Source organism: Mauremys mutica, chromosome 8 (assembly GCF_020497125.1).
Source record: "Mauremys mutica isolate MM-2020 ecotype Southern chromosome 8, ASM2049712v1, whole genome shotgun sequence".
In the NCBI taxonomy this organism is placed as follows: Eukaryota; Metazoa; Chordata; order Testudines; family Geoemydidae; genus Mauremys; species Mauremys mutica.
In genome coordinates, this window is record NC_059079.1 from 63,001,839 (window position 1) to 63,019,386 (window position 17,548).

General features: G+C 47.1%; 1 protein-coding gene across 12 annotated transcripts in view; it reads left to right on the forward strand.

Moving 5' to 3' along the window:
- The window catches only part of PBX1 (PBX homeobox 1), a 239,105-nt gene that overhangs the window by 205,925 nt on the left and 15,632 nt on the right, over positions 1–17,548 (forward strand). For 10 of the 12 annotated variants that reach the window (XM_045026001.1, XM_045026002.1, XM_045026010.1 and 7 more), the window contains 3 exons: positions 3,482–3,641; positions 14,230–14,342; positions 15,662–15,751. In XM_045026001.1, coding sequence (XP_044881936.1) covers positions 3,482–3,641; positions 14,230–14,342; positions 15,662–15,751 — 363 coding nt within the window. The remainder of the gene's footprint in view (positions 1–3,481; positions 3,642–14,229; positions 14,343–15,661; positions 15,752–17,548) is intronic. The other 2 variants (XM_045026004.1, XM_045026011.1) reach the window with 2 other exon arrangements.

Sequence of the window (17,548 nt, forward strand, 5' to 3'; positions counted from 1 at the left end):
ATGCATAGAGGCAGGATACCAGATTAGATGGGCCACAGATCTGATCTGGTTAGCATAAAATAGGATTCCTGGCTAGATGGATCAATAGCTTGAACTGATGTACTCAGAAGGCAGGGTGCCAACACAGATGGACTTGTCTGGGGAAATCCTGTACGAGATGGCCATGATTTCGAAAAGTGAGGCCAAGATGTTCAATAGTGATGAGTAATTTGGGGTTTCCAACTAGAAGGTTGACGGGGCACTTGATTTTCAGAGGGTGGTACTTAGCACTTCCTGAACAGTGGCCTATCCCCACTCCCATTCACCCCATAGTTAAACATAACTGTGCCTGATGCATGAGGGCAGGTCAGTCCCAAGAGATTGCTGAGAGCAAGTACAGGAGAAGGCACTTGGGGGTCTGTCTGTGTCTATCTAGTCCGGCATATTGAAGCACTTCTGTTTCCAGGAAGCCGACGGGCGCTCCACCAACACCAACAAATATGGCATGGCAGGGAGAGTGCTCCAGGCCAGAGGGAGAGGGATTATTAGGGGGCATACTGATAGGACGGTCGCCATGCTCACTGAGCTTCCAGAAACGAGTTCCCATAAAAGGGGAGTTTACAGCTGACCCTAGCAGCTCTGTGTCTGTTGACCCTGCTGTTGGGACTTGATATGGATGAGCCACCCCGCGTCGATTAAATCAGAAGTCTCCTATCACCGTCCTCAGACCTTCAGCCTCAAACCAGGAACCTCTCCTGAGATGAGAACAAATTCAGCCAACTGTCCCCCCGTCCCAAGCTCCCGTTATTCCTGCCATGGCCTCCGCACTCTTGGACTCCATCTGGAAGTGGAAGCACCAAAATGCCAAGAGTCCCAGCTCCATGGCACACAATTGGAAGGAAAAGGAAGTCCAGAACTCTAGAGTTCCAGCTCAAGATTGTAGACCCAAGTTGCTCAGATCTTTCCTGAATCTTTTAACTATGCAGATAAGTCTCAATATACACATCCATGAGAATTGCACCCTGCAACCTTCATAATGATCCATTAAAGATCTGGAAGTAGGGAATGCCATTGGTATAATAAGGGGACGGGGACATGTCTGATTAGGTCCCCATCCTCTTTTGGTATCACAACCGGAGATAAATCCAATGACAAAGACACCAGGTCAATGGACTTTCAGCCTTCAAAAAACAGAGTCCGGTTTATTCCAGCCCTGTTTTGAACAGTCCTTGGGAACCTATTCATTTTTGCCACAACTGACCTTTCTGGAGGGAGAACTCCAGATAAAACCAGAAGACACCCAAAACATACTTCCAAAACTCAAGCTCAAATCTTTCCAATATTTTTAAAAGTTCTGTGCTGGTTTCAGTTCCATATCTGTGGTTACCCTTAGTGCTGGTTTCATAAATGGCACCAGAAGGGAAGTCAAGAGATCTGGGTACTGTCCCCAGCATTACCACTGACTTGTGGTATGACACCTTTCTCTGCTGCAGTTTCCCCATTTGCCCAATGAGAATGATACTTGCCTGCTTTTATAAAGTGCTTTGAGGTTGATGGGTGCAACACACAGTGTAAGTGAGGAAAGAGACTATTGTTAATAATGCTGCCTGGTTCCAAATGGGACTGCATGGGCCAGGATTGAGACACACCACAAAGTATCAGAAACTTTCAGAGAGCTTGTTTTAGTGAGAAATGCAGCCCGATTTTGCCAACTCAAGAATTTCATATATTTCAGATGAACATCCAGACTCTAAACTTTCGGGTGCTTATCCAAACCCTTTGGGGGTTGCCCACCACAAATCTTTATGCAATTGACTCAAAGCTACGTTCTTTAAAATCCTCAATGGAGACTAATTGCAATTAATCAATTAGAGCCTAGCTGTTAATATCTCTCCATGGTGCTCTCTGAGACAGATTCATTGCATAGGGCCAGATCCTCAACTGATGTCGACTTCAATGGAACTCCACCAATTTACGCCAGCCACTGATCTGGCCCATAGTTTTCCATTTCCTTAATTACTTCTGAAGAAGTTCAGTCTGTATTTATAAATCATAGTTCAACCTGTCTCATTCTGAAAATCTGTAGACAGTCGAGGCGCCATGCACGCAGCAGACGCTGCAAAGTTCTCTTGAAACACCTCCATTGATGGCTGCTCTTGCAAACTTTCCCACCTCTGCATCTGGGTTGGGGATGCATGATCTGAGCTGACAGCTTGGGATTGCGACCACCTGGCAGTGTCATGAAATGGGGCGCCGATTGAAATCAGAACCAAAAGAAGCGGACAGCAAAGCCCCTAACAATCTCCATTTTCTGTCTCCTTCAATTGGAATCCTGGCCTACACACAGAATTTGCACCAGTATTATTAACTGATGCAAGCTCAATTGATATAAACCAGGTTTAAATTGGATTAAGAGTGTCCATACAGGTTTTGCCCTGATTTAGCTAAACCTTGAGTTATATTGGTAAAACTGTGTGTGTAGACCAGACCAGAGTAACCAATGCAGCAGCTGTACCTGTAAATTCTTCTGGGATGTGCTCCAAAAAGCAGCACATGCTACTGTGATGGAGAGAGCATTAAACCAGGGTGTGATTGAGTGTGTGTTGGGGGGAAGCATAGCTTCCTAGTGCATGGGACTGGCATTCTCATGAAAGGGACACGGACAGCTTAGTTTTAGGCACAAGGTTTCATTTTGTTTAGAGGAGCCAGGCACTGGAGTTAACCCAATCAAATCAGAACAGAAGAGTTTCCTGGGTACTTAGATCATTCAGCTGAAACGGTTTATTTAAAAAATGAAAATCTTTCTCTTCAGTGCAGGGACCCTGAACCCAGCAGCCTTGAGAACCAGGAAGTGAAACTGACCAGGCTAGGTTGAGTGGAAATCAGCAAGATAAATGATGAAAAGCAAATTAGATTTTTAAAATCCTAACACGTTTAATAATGGTCTCGGGGGAGTATTCAAAGGCACAAGCAGGTGCTAGGCTCCCATTAAAAGACAGCTCCTGGAGTCCTGTGATTACGGGAGAATCTCAGCTTTTGTAAGTAAGCTTACAGCCCTCATAGTGGCAGAGTAAAGCTTTAAAACATGACCTGCGTGCACCCTAGAGGCTCAAATCCCAGAAGGGAAATGAAGGCCCTCACCCTGATTTATTTTAAATCTCATGATTTCTAAGCCAGTCTCTTGATTTCTGGAACCTGTCTCGTGATTGTGGAATGCTAGGGGTTGGCAATATTGTTATCTTGACAGTGTGCCCTTAATGGAAGTTGAAAGTACAGGCATGTGCTCGCCTCTGCATCGGTTTTATTGACTTTATACTGCTCTGGGGTTCACCGGGGTTGGGATGGAGTCAGCAGGTGGAATCTTTTCCTTGCAAAGCTTTTAGAAAAAACTGCAATGCTTTAAATTGCTTTATTCCCCATTTCTAACCCTCCCCCGTGTCCCCACCAAAATGTGTTAAAGGTGAAATGTTAACTTTTCTGTCTTTTCTTGAACTCGCTCTAGGTATCAAACTGGTTTGGAAATAAGCGAATCCGGTACAAGAAGAACATAGGTAAATTTCAAGAGGAAGCCAATATTTATGCTGCCAAAACGGCTGTCACTGCTACAAATGTGTCAGCCCATGGAAGCCAAGCTAACTCACCCTCAACTCCCAATTCAGCTGGTTAGTTTTTTTTTTTTGGGTTGTTATTGTTCGTTTTTTTTTTGTTGTTTGTTTGTTTTTTCCTTTAATATCTGTTTTCTTTTCTTTTCTTTTTTCCGTTTTCTTTTTTCGGTTGGTTGGTTTTTATGTAATTTTTACAACAACAACAAAACAACAACAACAAAGAAAAAATATGGATTTAATTTTTTTCATTTTTTTTTCCGTTCTGTTTTTTCGTTTGTAAAAGCGATGTGATCATGCTGTGTAACCGACGGTAACGTGTTGGGGGTTTTGCATGGATTAAAAATTCGCTTGAGTTGCTTGCTCCTCAGGAGAAAAAAAATTGTCCGTGCACAATTGATTTACTTCACCAGGGACTGAAAGCATGAGTGACCCTGATTTAAAAAAAAAAAAAAAAAAAAGACCCAACACTTACAGGATGTTCCAGATCATGCTATTTTCAGTCTGTTTTGTGTGGACTTTTATACTTCAATTTTTTGGCTGCTCACACCATAATGTCTGGATCACCTGCAAGTATGTGTTCTGTGTGAATTTTATTTTCCTTTAGTATCAGTATTGGGTGAGATCTTCTGTCTTCAAGGAAATCCTTGAAGTGGGTTGGTTTTTCCGTCCCCCACTTCTCCCCTTCCTTAGCTGTTTATTGTGGTTTTCATTTCATTTGCTTTAAGGGACAAATGTATGTTTGATCAATTCCTCTTACCCAGATTTCAACTCTTCTGCTAAAGAACTATGACGTGCCCACTGTTTAATTCTAGTGGTGATGTGTGCACAGTGCCACCACATAGAATCACCATTACTCCAAACAGGACATTTTTAGGTGCTTTGTACTGATTGTTCAAAGCGATGGGAGATTTGAGACCTAATTAAAAGAAACAGAGGTTAACTTGATGGCTGCCATGTGATTTAAATTCTCTTTATATATAAATTATATATCTGTATATGCTTATTTTGCTTAAAGGAGGGAAGTGTGAATACATTTGGTTCTGTATCATTCAACTCGGTCTGTGATTATGGTACCCCTTTCTCCAGTGCATGAAGTGGGCTGATCTCAGGTATGCTTCTGAATGCAGGGCCAGCAGAGATGTTAAACCGGAATTGGGATATTTTGGTATCAGTGAAACTATTTCTTCTTCTTAGGAAACCTGACATCATGCCAGTACTTGGTATGGCATTTTCAGGCGACCTAAAGAAACGTGGTCTTGACCCCGAGAATTAGACAGACATCGAACACAAAGGTAGAAATGGGAGGAGGATAGGGAAAACAGGACAAAGGTTCAATCAAATAAAGTAAATATCACGTCAGATAGTGAGGGAACCATGATTGCAACCAAAAAAAAAAAAAAACCCACTACTCACTCTTTCTCCAAACAATCCGTCTGGAGCTTGAAACTCCAATCTGTGTCCTTGCTGGATTTTTATCAGTTACTCCTTTAGCTCACATCCCATGCTATGGATCTAAAGATCTGCACCCAAGCCCTACTGCTGACCCATGTGGAGGGTTCTAAATGGTTCCATGTGAGCTACAGTTTTGTTTAGGATATAAACCATTTATGGTTCAGAGCACAAAACAGCCCCTAACTATTGGGGGTTAGGTTTCCCTGGAGATCAGGTTATCCCATAACTGCCCCACTACATTGTTTCTCACCCCTTCCTCTGTAGCCTCCGGTACTAGCCACTGTCAGAGGCAGGGCACTGGACTAGGTGGACCACAAGTGTGACCAGCAATTCCTGTGATTCTGTGCTCTCTCCTCATCATGCATGCAGGTTTGTGTAGGGTTGCTCAAAAGGCTCAGGCTGCACCCACTGGTTTGTTATTGTAGGGTTGCTCAAGAGGGTCAGGGTGCACTCACTGGTTTGTTATTGTAGGGATGTACTAGATGGCTTCCACACCTTTTTTCTTTCAAATACTTCTAAAAATTTGTAAACTTCTACATTCTTTTAATCACTTAGCTGTTTTTACTTGAGATCCATTTGCAGAACAGACTGGGCCTTCTGATGGTGGCAACTCCCCTTTTTAAAGGCATGGAGTAAATTTAGCTCTGTGTGTGTGTGTGTGTGTGTGTGTGTGTGTTATATTTAATAATATTCTTTTTCAAATTGGAGGTTGTGAATATCAGAGTCCAGAATCCACACAAACTTGTAGCCAAGGTGTGCGATTTTCACTCTTCTCCTATTTGCCCAATTTGAGCCTGATCCAAAGCCCATGGAAGCCAAGAGAAAGTCTTCAATCGACTTCAGTGGGCTTTAGATCTGGCCCATATCCAGCATAACAGCCATACCTCCAGTGGCTGCCCCAGTTGAATAATGGTGCAATGCGGCTCTCTTCCTGTAACATTCCCCACAGGCAGGAGCATGGCTGTGTAATGAGTGTAAATTGTCCAGACCCTGCAGTAAACTATGAAGATCCTACACTTTCAAGTCCTGTGGTTAAAGCATAGGACTTGGACTCCTTGGTCTTGTTTCTGACTCTCCCAAGATGTGTGTCTACATCCCAAAATCATGTACCCTTCTTCTACCAACATTGCTGCATGCTGGTGCTAGCGCTGGAGGAAGTGCTAACGTAGGAGGGACACTCACCACCATGCCACAAAAATCTTCTGTGTGCTTTTAGCAAGGTCTCCGTGACCTGGGGAAAGTCCCCTCCCCTCCACGAGCCTCAGTTTCCCCATCTGCTGGGATTAATGATGCTTCTTATGGGGATTGCAAGGCTTGGTTAATTAGCATCTATAAAATGTTGCGAGCTCCACAGATGGCACTGGAGAAGCGCAAAGTAATGTTGGTTTTCTACCTGCATCTATTGTATGCACCCAGGCCTGCCGTAATGCACCTATCTGTTCACCTATCTGTTGGGACATAGTTCACCTATCTGTTGAGGGGAGGGTACCCTCACAGATAAAAATACATCACTATCTTCCAGTGCCTTTTCACAGCAGCTTAAGAGGAGTGATAGGGGGTTTAGCAATACACTGATTGTTGGACTTACTTTGTCCTGTGGCCAAAGACCCTAGCTGCTTCTTCCCTTTTCAATGGTGGGGGAAAGCCCCAATCCTGACCCTTTCTCAAACATGACCCAGGTTTGTCAGTGTGCGCTGGTCTCTCTCGTGTTAGCTTCTCCTGAGAAGACTGTTGCTAATGGTCTCAGAAGTTACCCTCCATCCTTCTGGGATAGGATCCACGGGTACTGGCAGGGCAGCAAGAGGCAGCACTATGCCTGGCTATGATTCCTGGGCCCCAGTGATTGCCCTATTGCCAGCAGAGGCCCTTGTGAGTCAGACACTGTGGGCCTTTGATTGCTGAGCAGCATCTCTGGAGTGTAATTGGAGAGCAGAAGCCAGGTGACTTGACTGTGTGAGTCACTGCTGAGGTAAATACCATCCGCTCATCTCTCTAGACCCCATGTTTCAGAGCATCCTCCCTCCCCCAAGCATCGCCCTGTCTCTTCAGCTAAGAGCATCCTCCTGCCATGCCAGATCCTCTCTCTGCTCCCCAGGAGGCCCCTATCATCTCTTCCCCGTGACTGACAGCTTTGTCAGTTTCACCACGGTAGCACTCTTAGGGTCTGGCTTCCCCTTTCCCTTCTGGAACGTCCGAGCTTTCTTTCCGTCAGCCTGTGATGTTTGGACGGGGAGCGTGTGCTGGGGGGGAGATGCCAGTCTAGCTGCTCTGTGCGCTGCCGTCCTCTGTGAGTGCAGAAAAGCTACAGCAGCGCAAACTTCCCCCAGATGCCACCCCAGGAAATCATCTCTGCCCTGAGCTGCAGAAATCTGCATTCGGAGGTGGGAAGCAAGTTCAGTCCCATGGCTAATTAGGACCAAACGCGAGGGTAGTTTTCCTAATGGGGGACGCCTGCCTGCTAGGAACTGGGGCAAGACCCACCCAATTCATTTCGCACCGAGGAGCTACTATCGATCTGGGTTGGCTCCAGACTGGTGGCTAGATGTCAAAGGCTGTGTTACACGCTCCATGAGCCCGCCAGTCCTCCCTTTTTAGTTTCTGGCAGGGCAGCCCTGCCTTACTGTATGTGCAGCTCATCCCCGCGTTAGCACATATGTTTTAACATGACGGGCTTCTTGCACACCCACCTCTGCCTCTAAGAAATCAGCCAGGTAACGGAGGCTAGGCTAAGAGGTCGCTGGGCATCACTGGCCCTTGATCGATCTAATAACAAAAACAAAATGGCAAATGTCTATCCACGTTGTATCCCCACTCCCCACTGCCCTTTGCATCTCACTGTCTTCTCAGTTCTGTCAGCGAGCAAGGCAGGGAGCATGATTATACAGCGCCTAGCACAATGAGGCCGGGATGCTGAGTTGGGCAGCCAAATGCTACAGCAGCACTAGTGTTAGATGATTAATTACAGTGCTGAGCAGAACTGGGAGTAGCCGACGGGATGGCATGGCAACCAACTGCATTGTGTATATGCACAAGTAGGCATGGACACAAGAGGCTACCAGTATGTCACCCGTGGTCTCCTGTTTTGGGAAGAGATCAGCATAGAAATGCCATCTCTGCAGGGCTCCCCTGTACCCCACTTTCCCCTACCACCACCACCCATGCCCCTCGCTCCCCTTTCCACAGTATCAGGAGACAGGGTAAGTTGCAAGGAGAGGTTGCCCCGCAGAAGAACTGATGAGGTGTCAAAGAGAACCCCTCCGGAGCTGAGACACGGGTAGGTAAGCGGGCAAGGAGAGGTAGAATTAGTGCTGGTATTCCCTGGCCTGGGAGCGTCACAGACTAGGGAGTGGTGCCTTTGGCTGATTAAGAGGCGTATAGAGTCCTGCTCAGTCCTTAGAGGGTTGGAGTTTGGTGCCAAGAACCATAAAAAGTGCAACAGACCCCGATGACCCCTTTTGGATGCTCCAAATGGGCTAGTGTAGCTGCACCGTCTGCCCGTTCGATCCAGGCAGCTTGCAACGTGAGCTGCAGCCAGCATGGTTAGGGTCTGGGAGGGCGGCCGTGCTGGGCGAGGAAGAGGCAATGTTTACCTGCCTGCTGCAAAAGCACCTTCCTTTATGGCTCCTGGACACCCAGTCCTGTGCCTGCGACCGCAGCAGCCAGCTCGGCTGTGGCAGGTCTGTATTGTGCTGAGCCCCGAGGCCGCAGCAGCTGATGGTGATCATTGTAGCAGGTAGACAGACGGTACAAGAGTGAGCGATGAGTGGGTATCAGTCCGGAGTGCGACAGACTGAAGGTGCAAGGGGAGAAATGACTGGGAGACAAATGTGGGCAGAGCTCAGTATGTTGCCTGTCTAATGGTGAATTTATTGAACGGTGGCATGGACGGGCCTGGTGCTGTACATGGAGATCCTGTAGGGTCCTTGCCCCAATTTAAATGGCCAGTGACAAAGAGGGAGGGGTGCAGGGAGTTGGGGCGTGCACAGTGAACCGAAGGGGCACAGTTTGGGGTTTTGATACATTTTCAGTTCACAGGGCAGGTTTCAGGGATGATGGGAAATGGGGGTGCTGAGGAGGGATTTGATGAAGAGGGAGGTTGTGCGCTGGCTGGATATTCCAGGCCTAGGTCCCTTTGAGGGAACTAAGGAGACATGGCGGCATTGGAATTGGCAGGGCCTACGCAGGGGAGAAACGAGCCACTAGAGATGGGCTGAAGGCATGGAGCTTTGCAGAGCCTTGAGCACAAGGACCAGGCGTTGGAACTGGAAGGGAATGCGGAGCAAAGACGGGCGTCGTAGAGCGGTGGGCATGGGAAGCCATTTAATGTTACTCATGCTGCTTTCCTTGGGGGTGCCCACACTGCTGGAGCTTGGTGCTTCTGTTGAGTCGAAGAACTCAGCAACACATGGACAAGGGTAGGGATCGCATCTATCCAGCCCCCATCCTGAGATCCGCTTATGCCCCACCCTCAGCCACCTGGCCCCCTCCCAGGGCACGCAGGCTGAGCTCTCTGGGCTCAGAAGCGCTGACGAACCTCTGACACCCACCTTGTCAGTGCGGTGTCCAGATGAAAACCAGCTGCAGAGCCCCTGATTCCTTTTTATGTTGCTCTTTGAGAGGACTGCACCATTGGGAAACCAACATCCACTTTGTCTGTAACAAGCCCGAAAAGCCAACAAGCCTTCTGCCTTATCTGATTGCTGCTGAGCCTCTTGTCTTCTGTTACCTCTGCCTTCCTCTGTCCTTTGTGATAGTTTTTGGTCACATTAGGTGGAAATCCAGGGTAAGCTCTTCAGCATGGGAGCTGTATCATCAGACGTTCAGGTGCCCTTTGCACTTGCAGCGCTGGGTAAATAATATCAAGTTTCACTGTCCGTGTTAAGTGTGAAGTGCAAAAAGGAAGCCAAAAAACAATGAGGCCAAATAAGTGAGATGTCAATTGTCAGACTTCCACTGAAGTCACCAGCCTAGGATGGGTTCTTCCATCATACTAGATGGTGGTAGAAACGCTGAGAAAAGTATTTTGCATGTCTGGTGCCAAATTCTGCTTGTCAACAGAGACATGCAGCTCCCGTTGACTTTAAACGGCAGTCACACACGTGTAGCTGCAAGCAGAACTCCTGACCCCAGGTTTCATCTGGGCAGTGATGACTTAGATGGGCTCAGTGTGATAAAAGCCCATCACATTATTAGTGTCCGGAGTGTTTCATGGTATGGCTCAGCAGACAAAGTTGTGACTTGATGCTACACATGTGATTTTCGCTACCATGGGCAGAACAATGATTTATACTAGGGTGACCAGATGAGAGGAAGAAAATATCGGGTGTGCTGCCGGTGGAGCCAAAAAAAAAAAAAAAAGTGGAGTGCCGCCAGCGGAGCAAAAAAAAAAAAAAAAAGTGGTCGGGATGCGGGACAAACACCTAAATATCGAGACAGTCCCAATTTTATAGATGGACCTTTGGTCTGACCCAGTATGGGCGTTCTGATGTTACTATGAAATGTAGGATTCAGTGTGGGATTGAGGCGTGATGAGGGGCAGTTGGGAATAGAGAGGTGGGACAGCAAGGAAGTTGAAGCAAGTGGAAATGAGGGAGAAGGATTGGCAATGAGCAAGTCATGAAGACGTTTGAATATTAGGGAGCAATTGGGAATTGGATGTGGAGATCACCGGAATTAGAGGTGGAAAAGACCTGTTTAGACATGTCTAGTTAATCTCCCATCTGGGATCGGTGCATTCAAGTTGATGCTGAAACCTACCACCGACAACAACCTGGTCAATTGCCCTTGTACCTGAAACGGGCAACAGCATCTCTGCCACAAAGGCAAAAATGACTAAATGAAACCTTGCGAAAGGGCTATTCCAGTATCCTGCATGATTGATCCAGGTGGCACACGATCTACAAGGAGGCGATGTCCCTTTGGGATTTGCCATGATGACAAAGTTAATCTCACCTTGGCCCATACAGGCTTTCCTCTACTGCATGTTCCCCAGTGCCTTAAACTGACTGGTTTTAAATGGACCAAGTGTCTAAGCTTCCATCACTTTCTATGGGAGGCTGAAGCCCCGTCACGGTCCAACCTTCACCCCAAATTTAATATTTATTTTCCTCCCATTGCAACTAGTGGTACTTCCTCAGATCACAGTTCGTCATCCTCCTTGGAGGTGGTACTCTTCAAGGATGTGTGAACGGTGACCATACCCCCCCACCACACACTTCAGTCATTGTGGGAAATAAGCCAGTGAAAGCGATGGAAGAAGAGAGGATGGATGGGAAGCCAATGAAGAGAATGGAACTGGGACGTTACTGATGGGAAGCCAGCTAAGGGACGAGTGGTGCAAATGTCTTGGGTTATCATCTGATAAAGCACAGATGCTAAACAGCAGCAGCTGCTACAGGTGCTTTTCCTGTTAATTAATTAGTGTTATGGTTTGTATTAGGATAGCACCCAAGAATCCCATGCAGGGCTCAGGGACTCTTTGTGCTAGGCTCTGTATGAACATGTATCAAAGCAAAGAACCCTGCCCCAAAGAACTTGCAAGCTAAATGTCCGTTGTTACATATCAGTTCTTGTGGAGTCCCAGATCAGGCTGCAGTGACACTTCAAAAGCTTGAGCTCCATAACATGGGACCTTTAGAGTGAAAGATTAGATCTGTGATGGAGCCCCTTCTGATTGGTGCATTTAGATAGTACCTCCTAACCTCATGGATGCCACTGGAGTCTTCATTCTGATGGCACTTCTTTCCCCCTCTCCCACACCAGTGTATTAGCCTCTCTCAGCTGCTTCTCCGAGACTCTGGGCCTCATCATTTTCATACATGGCTTGTACATAGACAGCAGAATGCTGAAACAGCACTACCGACAGCAGAAAGGGCTATCTCGGCAATTACTGCTCTGATGCAAATGCATCCGTACATGCAGCACATTTGGTATGTGCATATTTATGGTTGCATCTCCATCAGGAGCAAGACATATTTAACATTTATGTAGGCACATCTATTGTAAGAAGACTCTGTGCCAGTAGCAGTGTATATCTTCCAAATGGCCTCTCGCGCGCCCTCATGATTGCCAAGACACTGCCGCTATTCAGAATTAGAGTTTGCAGCTGTTTATTTTATTTTTCTCCATTGTACTGTCTGGTTTGTTAACTTTCAATCAAATATCAGTGAGGTGTATGTTGTATTTATTGATTTATTTATTTTAAACCGGCAGTGGGGGTGTATGGAATAAAATAGTTGCCCTGGTGGAGATAGAATAATCCCTCGCCACTTGGGGAGGGAGTGTTGTCTAGTGGTTAGTGCAGGAAGCAGCGGCAGAGATTTGGGTTCTGCTCCTGTCTCTGCCACTTACTTGCTGCGTGCCCTTGAGAATATCATTTCACCTCTCTGTGCCAGCTATTAAAGGGGAAATAACAATTCTCTCCTACCACGTGTGAGGCTAAATTCATTGAGGTTGGCAAAGTGCTTGGCGATTCTCAGAGGAAAAATATGATATGAATGCAAAGTAATCATATACTTTTACCTTTCAAATAATAACCCCGGGTGCAGAATGGAAATGGAAGTTCTTTGCCTGCTAAGCAAGAGATGTGGAGGTTTCAGTATTGCTATCGGCTGAGTTGTTCCTATTGTTTCTTATTCTTGGATTATTCTCTGCAACATACTGGGCAGTGTTTCACAGCAATACGGTTACTGTAGCCTTTACTGGCTGTGTTCTTTCCAAGCACATTTAGGGTCTGATCCACCGATGTCAAGGAGAGTCTTTCTGCTGGCTACGGTGGACTTTAGGTCAGGCTTTTATAGCTGAGTGATCTTCCTGGCTCCCCTTAATTTTTAGACCTTCTACAGTCACATATGGGAGGCCTTTGTGAAGAGACACTTCAAGAGCTAACACCTGCATTGGCCAAATTCTCACCAATTGACTTCCTGACACCTTCTCGGAAGCAGGCTCCATCAGAAGAGCCTCCCTGGGCGGGATTATTCACTCCCTCTCCATGACAGGAGGAGGGACCTGGGCTGTCGATTTGTTTCAGAGCTTACGCATGACTCATTGCTGGGCAATTCCGCCAAGACGATGGTTGCCGATCTGGGTTTGCGGGGGGTGGGGATTGAAATTTGAGCAGCTTGGGGTTGGATCAGTGCAGTGGAGCTGACCTGGGCCCTTGAAGTCTCCCCCTTGCCAGGCGAACGTCATGTTTATAACCCAACCTTGCACGTTGAGCTTTCTCACTTAATGCGCTGAGCTGCACGAGAGTTTTGAAATAATCCCGGGAAACCATTTTTTTCCATGCGTTCCAGTTGTGCAGTGGTTTTGTTTCCTCTGGTCAGTGGGCGGGGGAGGTGGTCAGGTGCCTCAGAGATGGAAGCAGAAAACCTTGTTTCTGCAAAGACATTTTTCTGGCCCACCCAGTTGTCTCTATTATTAGCAGTGGCGACTAGTGCATGCGGAGGGATCCCTGGTCTGTAATTTGCTTGCAGAGTTCACTGTTGCTAGGCAGCTGGCATGGAAAGGGTTAGGAGATCCTCTGATGGGCCATCGTGGGTGCTTGTGTTGCCTAACTAATGACTATAATCTGCCAGAATGGAAGTGTGGGATGCCAAAGGATGTTAAGAGAAGGCTATGCGATGCCTTCCCGTCCTCGTGAACCTTAGCTCATAGATGGCTGCTAGCCCCACCTGATGAAGTTGTCCAGTAATGGATTTATCGTGGAGGGAGCAGCATACTTTCTTTTATAACCTAACCTCCTCGAAAGCACATTCCACACTCGGCTCACCAGCAGACCTTCTATGAACATCTGTGGGAGTTCTGTCCCAGGGGCGCGTAAACAATCTGCCCTTTATGAGCTAAGCTGCACAAAACTGCCTAAAGGTTTTGGATGTGCTCAGATGAATGGGAATTGGGCATCCCAGTCCCCTAGGCTGGGTTTTGAAAATATCCACCTCCTGCCCCCCAAGTTGGGAAGCTGTTAAAGGACAAGCCTTATGTTGAGATGTAATAATGTGTGGCTTTGTATAACCTCAAGTTTGCACCCTTTTTTTTTTTTTTTGCTTGCTCTGTTCTTCATACTACTAACCTACTGTGTGTTTTGTTTTCGTTTTGGGGTTGCTTTGCATGTTGTTCCTTCCTCTTGGCTGAGAGTTGCGGGGTGGATCCTTTTCCTTTCTATGATTCAGGTGCCTCACTCTTTCCTTTCCAGGTTCTTCCAGTTCTTTTAACATGTCAAACTCTGGAGATTTGTTCATGAGCGTGCAGTCACTCAATGGGGATTCTTACCAAGGGGCCCAGGTTGGAGCCAACGTGCAGTCACAGGTAGGGACCCATCCGATGTGCTGCCAGTGAATGCGTTAGTGTTGGAAGAGCCCTTGATTGTATTGGCATTTCCCACTCTGGTCCCAAAAGAGAAATCTGAAATGGTGCAAACAAACCAATCAGACAAACCAACAGGAAAAACCTCCCGACCCCCACCAAACCAAAAAAAAACCATTGTCTTGGGGAATCTTGCCCACACTTTGTGAATGCATTTGGCTCTGGCTTGTTAGTTTGCGTTAGGAGAGGTTTAAAAGAACAGGCATGTGCTCAAATGAAATTAGCCAAGATCTAGCTCGCTTGCTTTATTTTTCAAGGGACGGGACCAGATGTTCGTACTGGCGTCTCATTTGCAAGGCTTCCACTCGTTCGTTTGATGCTGAAGTTCGGTGTCTGCTGAAAGGAGAGCAATGCTGAAATGTACAAATACGCCCTGTTTTAATTAACAACCAACAGCGCAGGTTTAGGCAGCCATGCAGCCCCTCTCGAGTCTGATGAGACAGGGAAGGGCTTTGGGCATCATTTCAGGAGCGTTAACAGCTTTGGACAACAGCGGGTCATGCCTGCTAATTATCTTAGATGCACATAACGTTTTCTATAGACTTCTCGCTTCCCATCCACCCACTACAACTCCATGGGTCCAGTAGGCAGTCAGGGCTTTGCAGCTGGCGGGAGGTGATGCCCACTCAAACATTTCCACAGTGGCAAAGAGAGTTTCTAAACCATCCCTGTTGTCACCCTGGATAAAGAGCAAGGTGTCATTGACGGGCATCAGCCAGCTTGTGGCTTGGGATGGTAATTGGGGGAGGGAAGCAGCAAGGCAAGGTGGGGGAGGGATGGTGATCTATTGCCATGGTAAGTTTGCACACATTCTGTGCCCTCCGGAAACAAGCAAAGGAGTCACATGAATGATGTTCACCTAGACTTTGCGTCTCTTCGGTTGACATGGGCATGCCAGCGGGTTGAAGCATGGAGGGGCAGAAAGAGGGAAGGGGAGCTAGAGTTGCCTTCGTGTGCATAATCACTGAGTTAGCTGCAGCAAGGAACTGACCGCCCCCCCCTTGAGTTTTCTTTCCTCCCCACTGTCTTTGTTGCAATGCTCAGAACTGACAACCGAGAGTGACAATGCTGGGGGGGGGGGGGAAGAGGCGGGGGAGGGCGGGAGGACGACGTCCTCCATCTTCCGTCCCAAAAGCCGCCCTGCAAATGATCGCGATGTTTGGGTTTTTGATAACATGCTGAAATACAAACCAGAGTGGCTTTGCCTAATAATCTCTCTCTGTCTCTAATTTTCTCTTTTTTGTTGTTGTTGGTCTGTTTAGGTGGATACCCTTCGCCATGTTATCAGCCAGACAGGAGGATACAATGACGGGCTCGCAGCAAGTCAGATGTATAGTCCGCAGGGCATCAGTGTAAGAAAAATAGGCTTGTTTTTCTTTTTCTTTTTTTTTTGTGTTTCATTTTTGTTCTCTCACTCCCAATTATTTCAAAGCCATAGGGCTCAGAATGCCACTTAGTAGCACTTGTCTTAGCTTTACGGTCACCTAGTTTATTGCTTCTGTATCGGTCACGCCAACGGCAGAGTTCTGCCCACAAAAAGTGGCGATTGGGCAGGCTTCATGCAGGCAGCTGGCGTCTAGGCCTGTCAGACACGATCAGCGTTTGCAAGGCACCTGCGGCCACATGCGTTCAGCTGAGAGGAGCTGCTAAACAGGTGACACCTAGTAGAACAGTGGTAGGGAATGTCACCACGAGCCAGCCCTTGAAATCTCCACAAGGAGGCCAATGGCCAGAGCCCATCATGGACAGAGCCATGGTCCAAAAATAACCCTTCCCCTAGTCGGTGTCTAAAGCCAAAAAATGATGATGATGATGATGATAAAAAGGGGGGGAGGGTAAAAACCATCTTCTACTTGTTCTTGGGTGCGCTGGCGGCTCCCGAGTAGCATGAAAATTCATAGCGACAAGCTGTGTCGTACAGAGTGAAATCGATCAGACAGACACAAGGAGAACCGAGTGTAGATTCGGGACAGCAATCCAACTTCATTTCTCAGATCAATCGTCCGCCATCTCAGCGGCAGTGACAGCAAGCGGGGACAAGAGGGCAGCCTGGAAAAGGAGGCTGTTCTCGAGGAGTGGTTGTTTTGTTTTTCTCTGGACCTTTTAGAGGTCACGAAATCAGGCTGGGGGTGCTCGGAAGAGGGAAAGGTGTTTGCAATGTGGTTTTTGTTTTTGGTGTATCTGACTTGGGAAAAGAGGGAGGGAGAGCAAAGGAATCCATTGGCGGTGGGGGCAGAGGAGAGGTGAAGGGTTTAGACCCCTCCCTGTCTCTCCAGATAGCCTTCCGGATCCATACACAGCCCACCCAAGGGGATCTGTTCCAAACTAGCCACCTTCATTCGGGGAATGGGCAGGACACCCTTGGCCCTGCCAGGCATTCGCCATGAGTTCATGTCATTTTGAAACAAAGGCGCTGGGAAGAAGATATGATATGAGTGGAAGCATTAAAACAGCCTCCTTGGGCTCACTCACTTTCTCTCCATTTTGTGAAGCTGCACACAGAAAGGCTTTCAAACCCAAACGTTGGGGTGCTCAGGTGGGACGTGGCATCCAGCCATCTCCGATCTCTCAGTCTGCGACCAGCTTGCACAAAGGGAAGCCCCTTGGTTTGATCCCACTTGTGTTTCCTTTATAGAGCCAAACACCGGCTGAAATTAGAGATTTCCCAGGTTAGGCAGCAAATCAAGACCTGCATATCATTGGGATGGACGAAATAAATACAAAAATCCACCAAAGCAGGGATGTAGAGAGAGAACGCCACCATGCATGGAGAGAGACGTGGCGGAAGGCTTGGCTCATTGCTTTTACCTTCCTTTTAATTCAGCTGTGCTGAGAAAAAGGGACATTAAGGCTTAGCACAGAGACCTGACGTCACGAGGCAGAGCCAGGCGGCTTTGTGAAGTAATGCAACTGAACATGTGCAGATAATTATGTCTGATTACATAAGCCCATTGCAAAAACTGTGCTCGAAAATGCCAGATGAAAGATCCCATCGTTCCACATTAATTTCTATGTTCGCTGAATTTATTCCCTTTCTGGCTTTTTAATACTGAAGAATAACTGAATCAGAGGCTGATCGTGATAAGATATGATACTTTTGTATAAATTAAAATACCCCCGAGGAGAGGCTGAGCTTGTTAAAGCCAGGG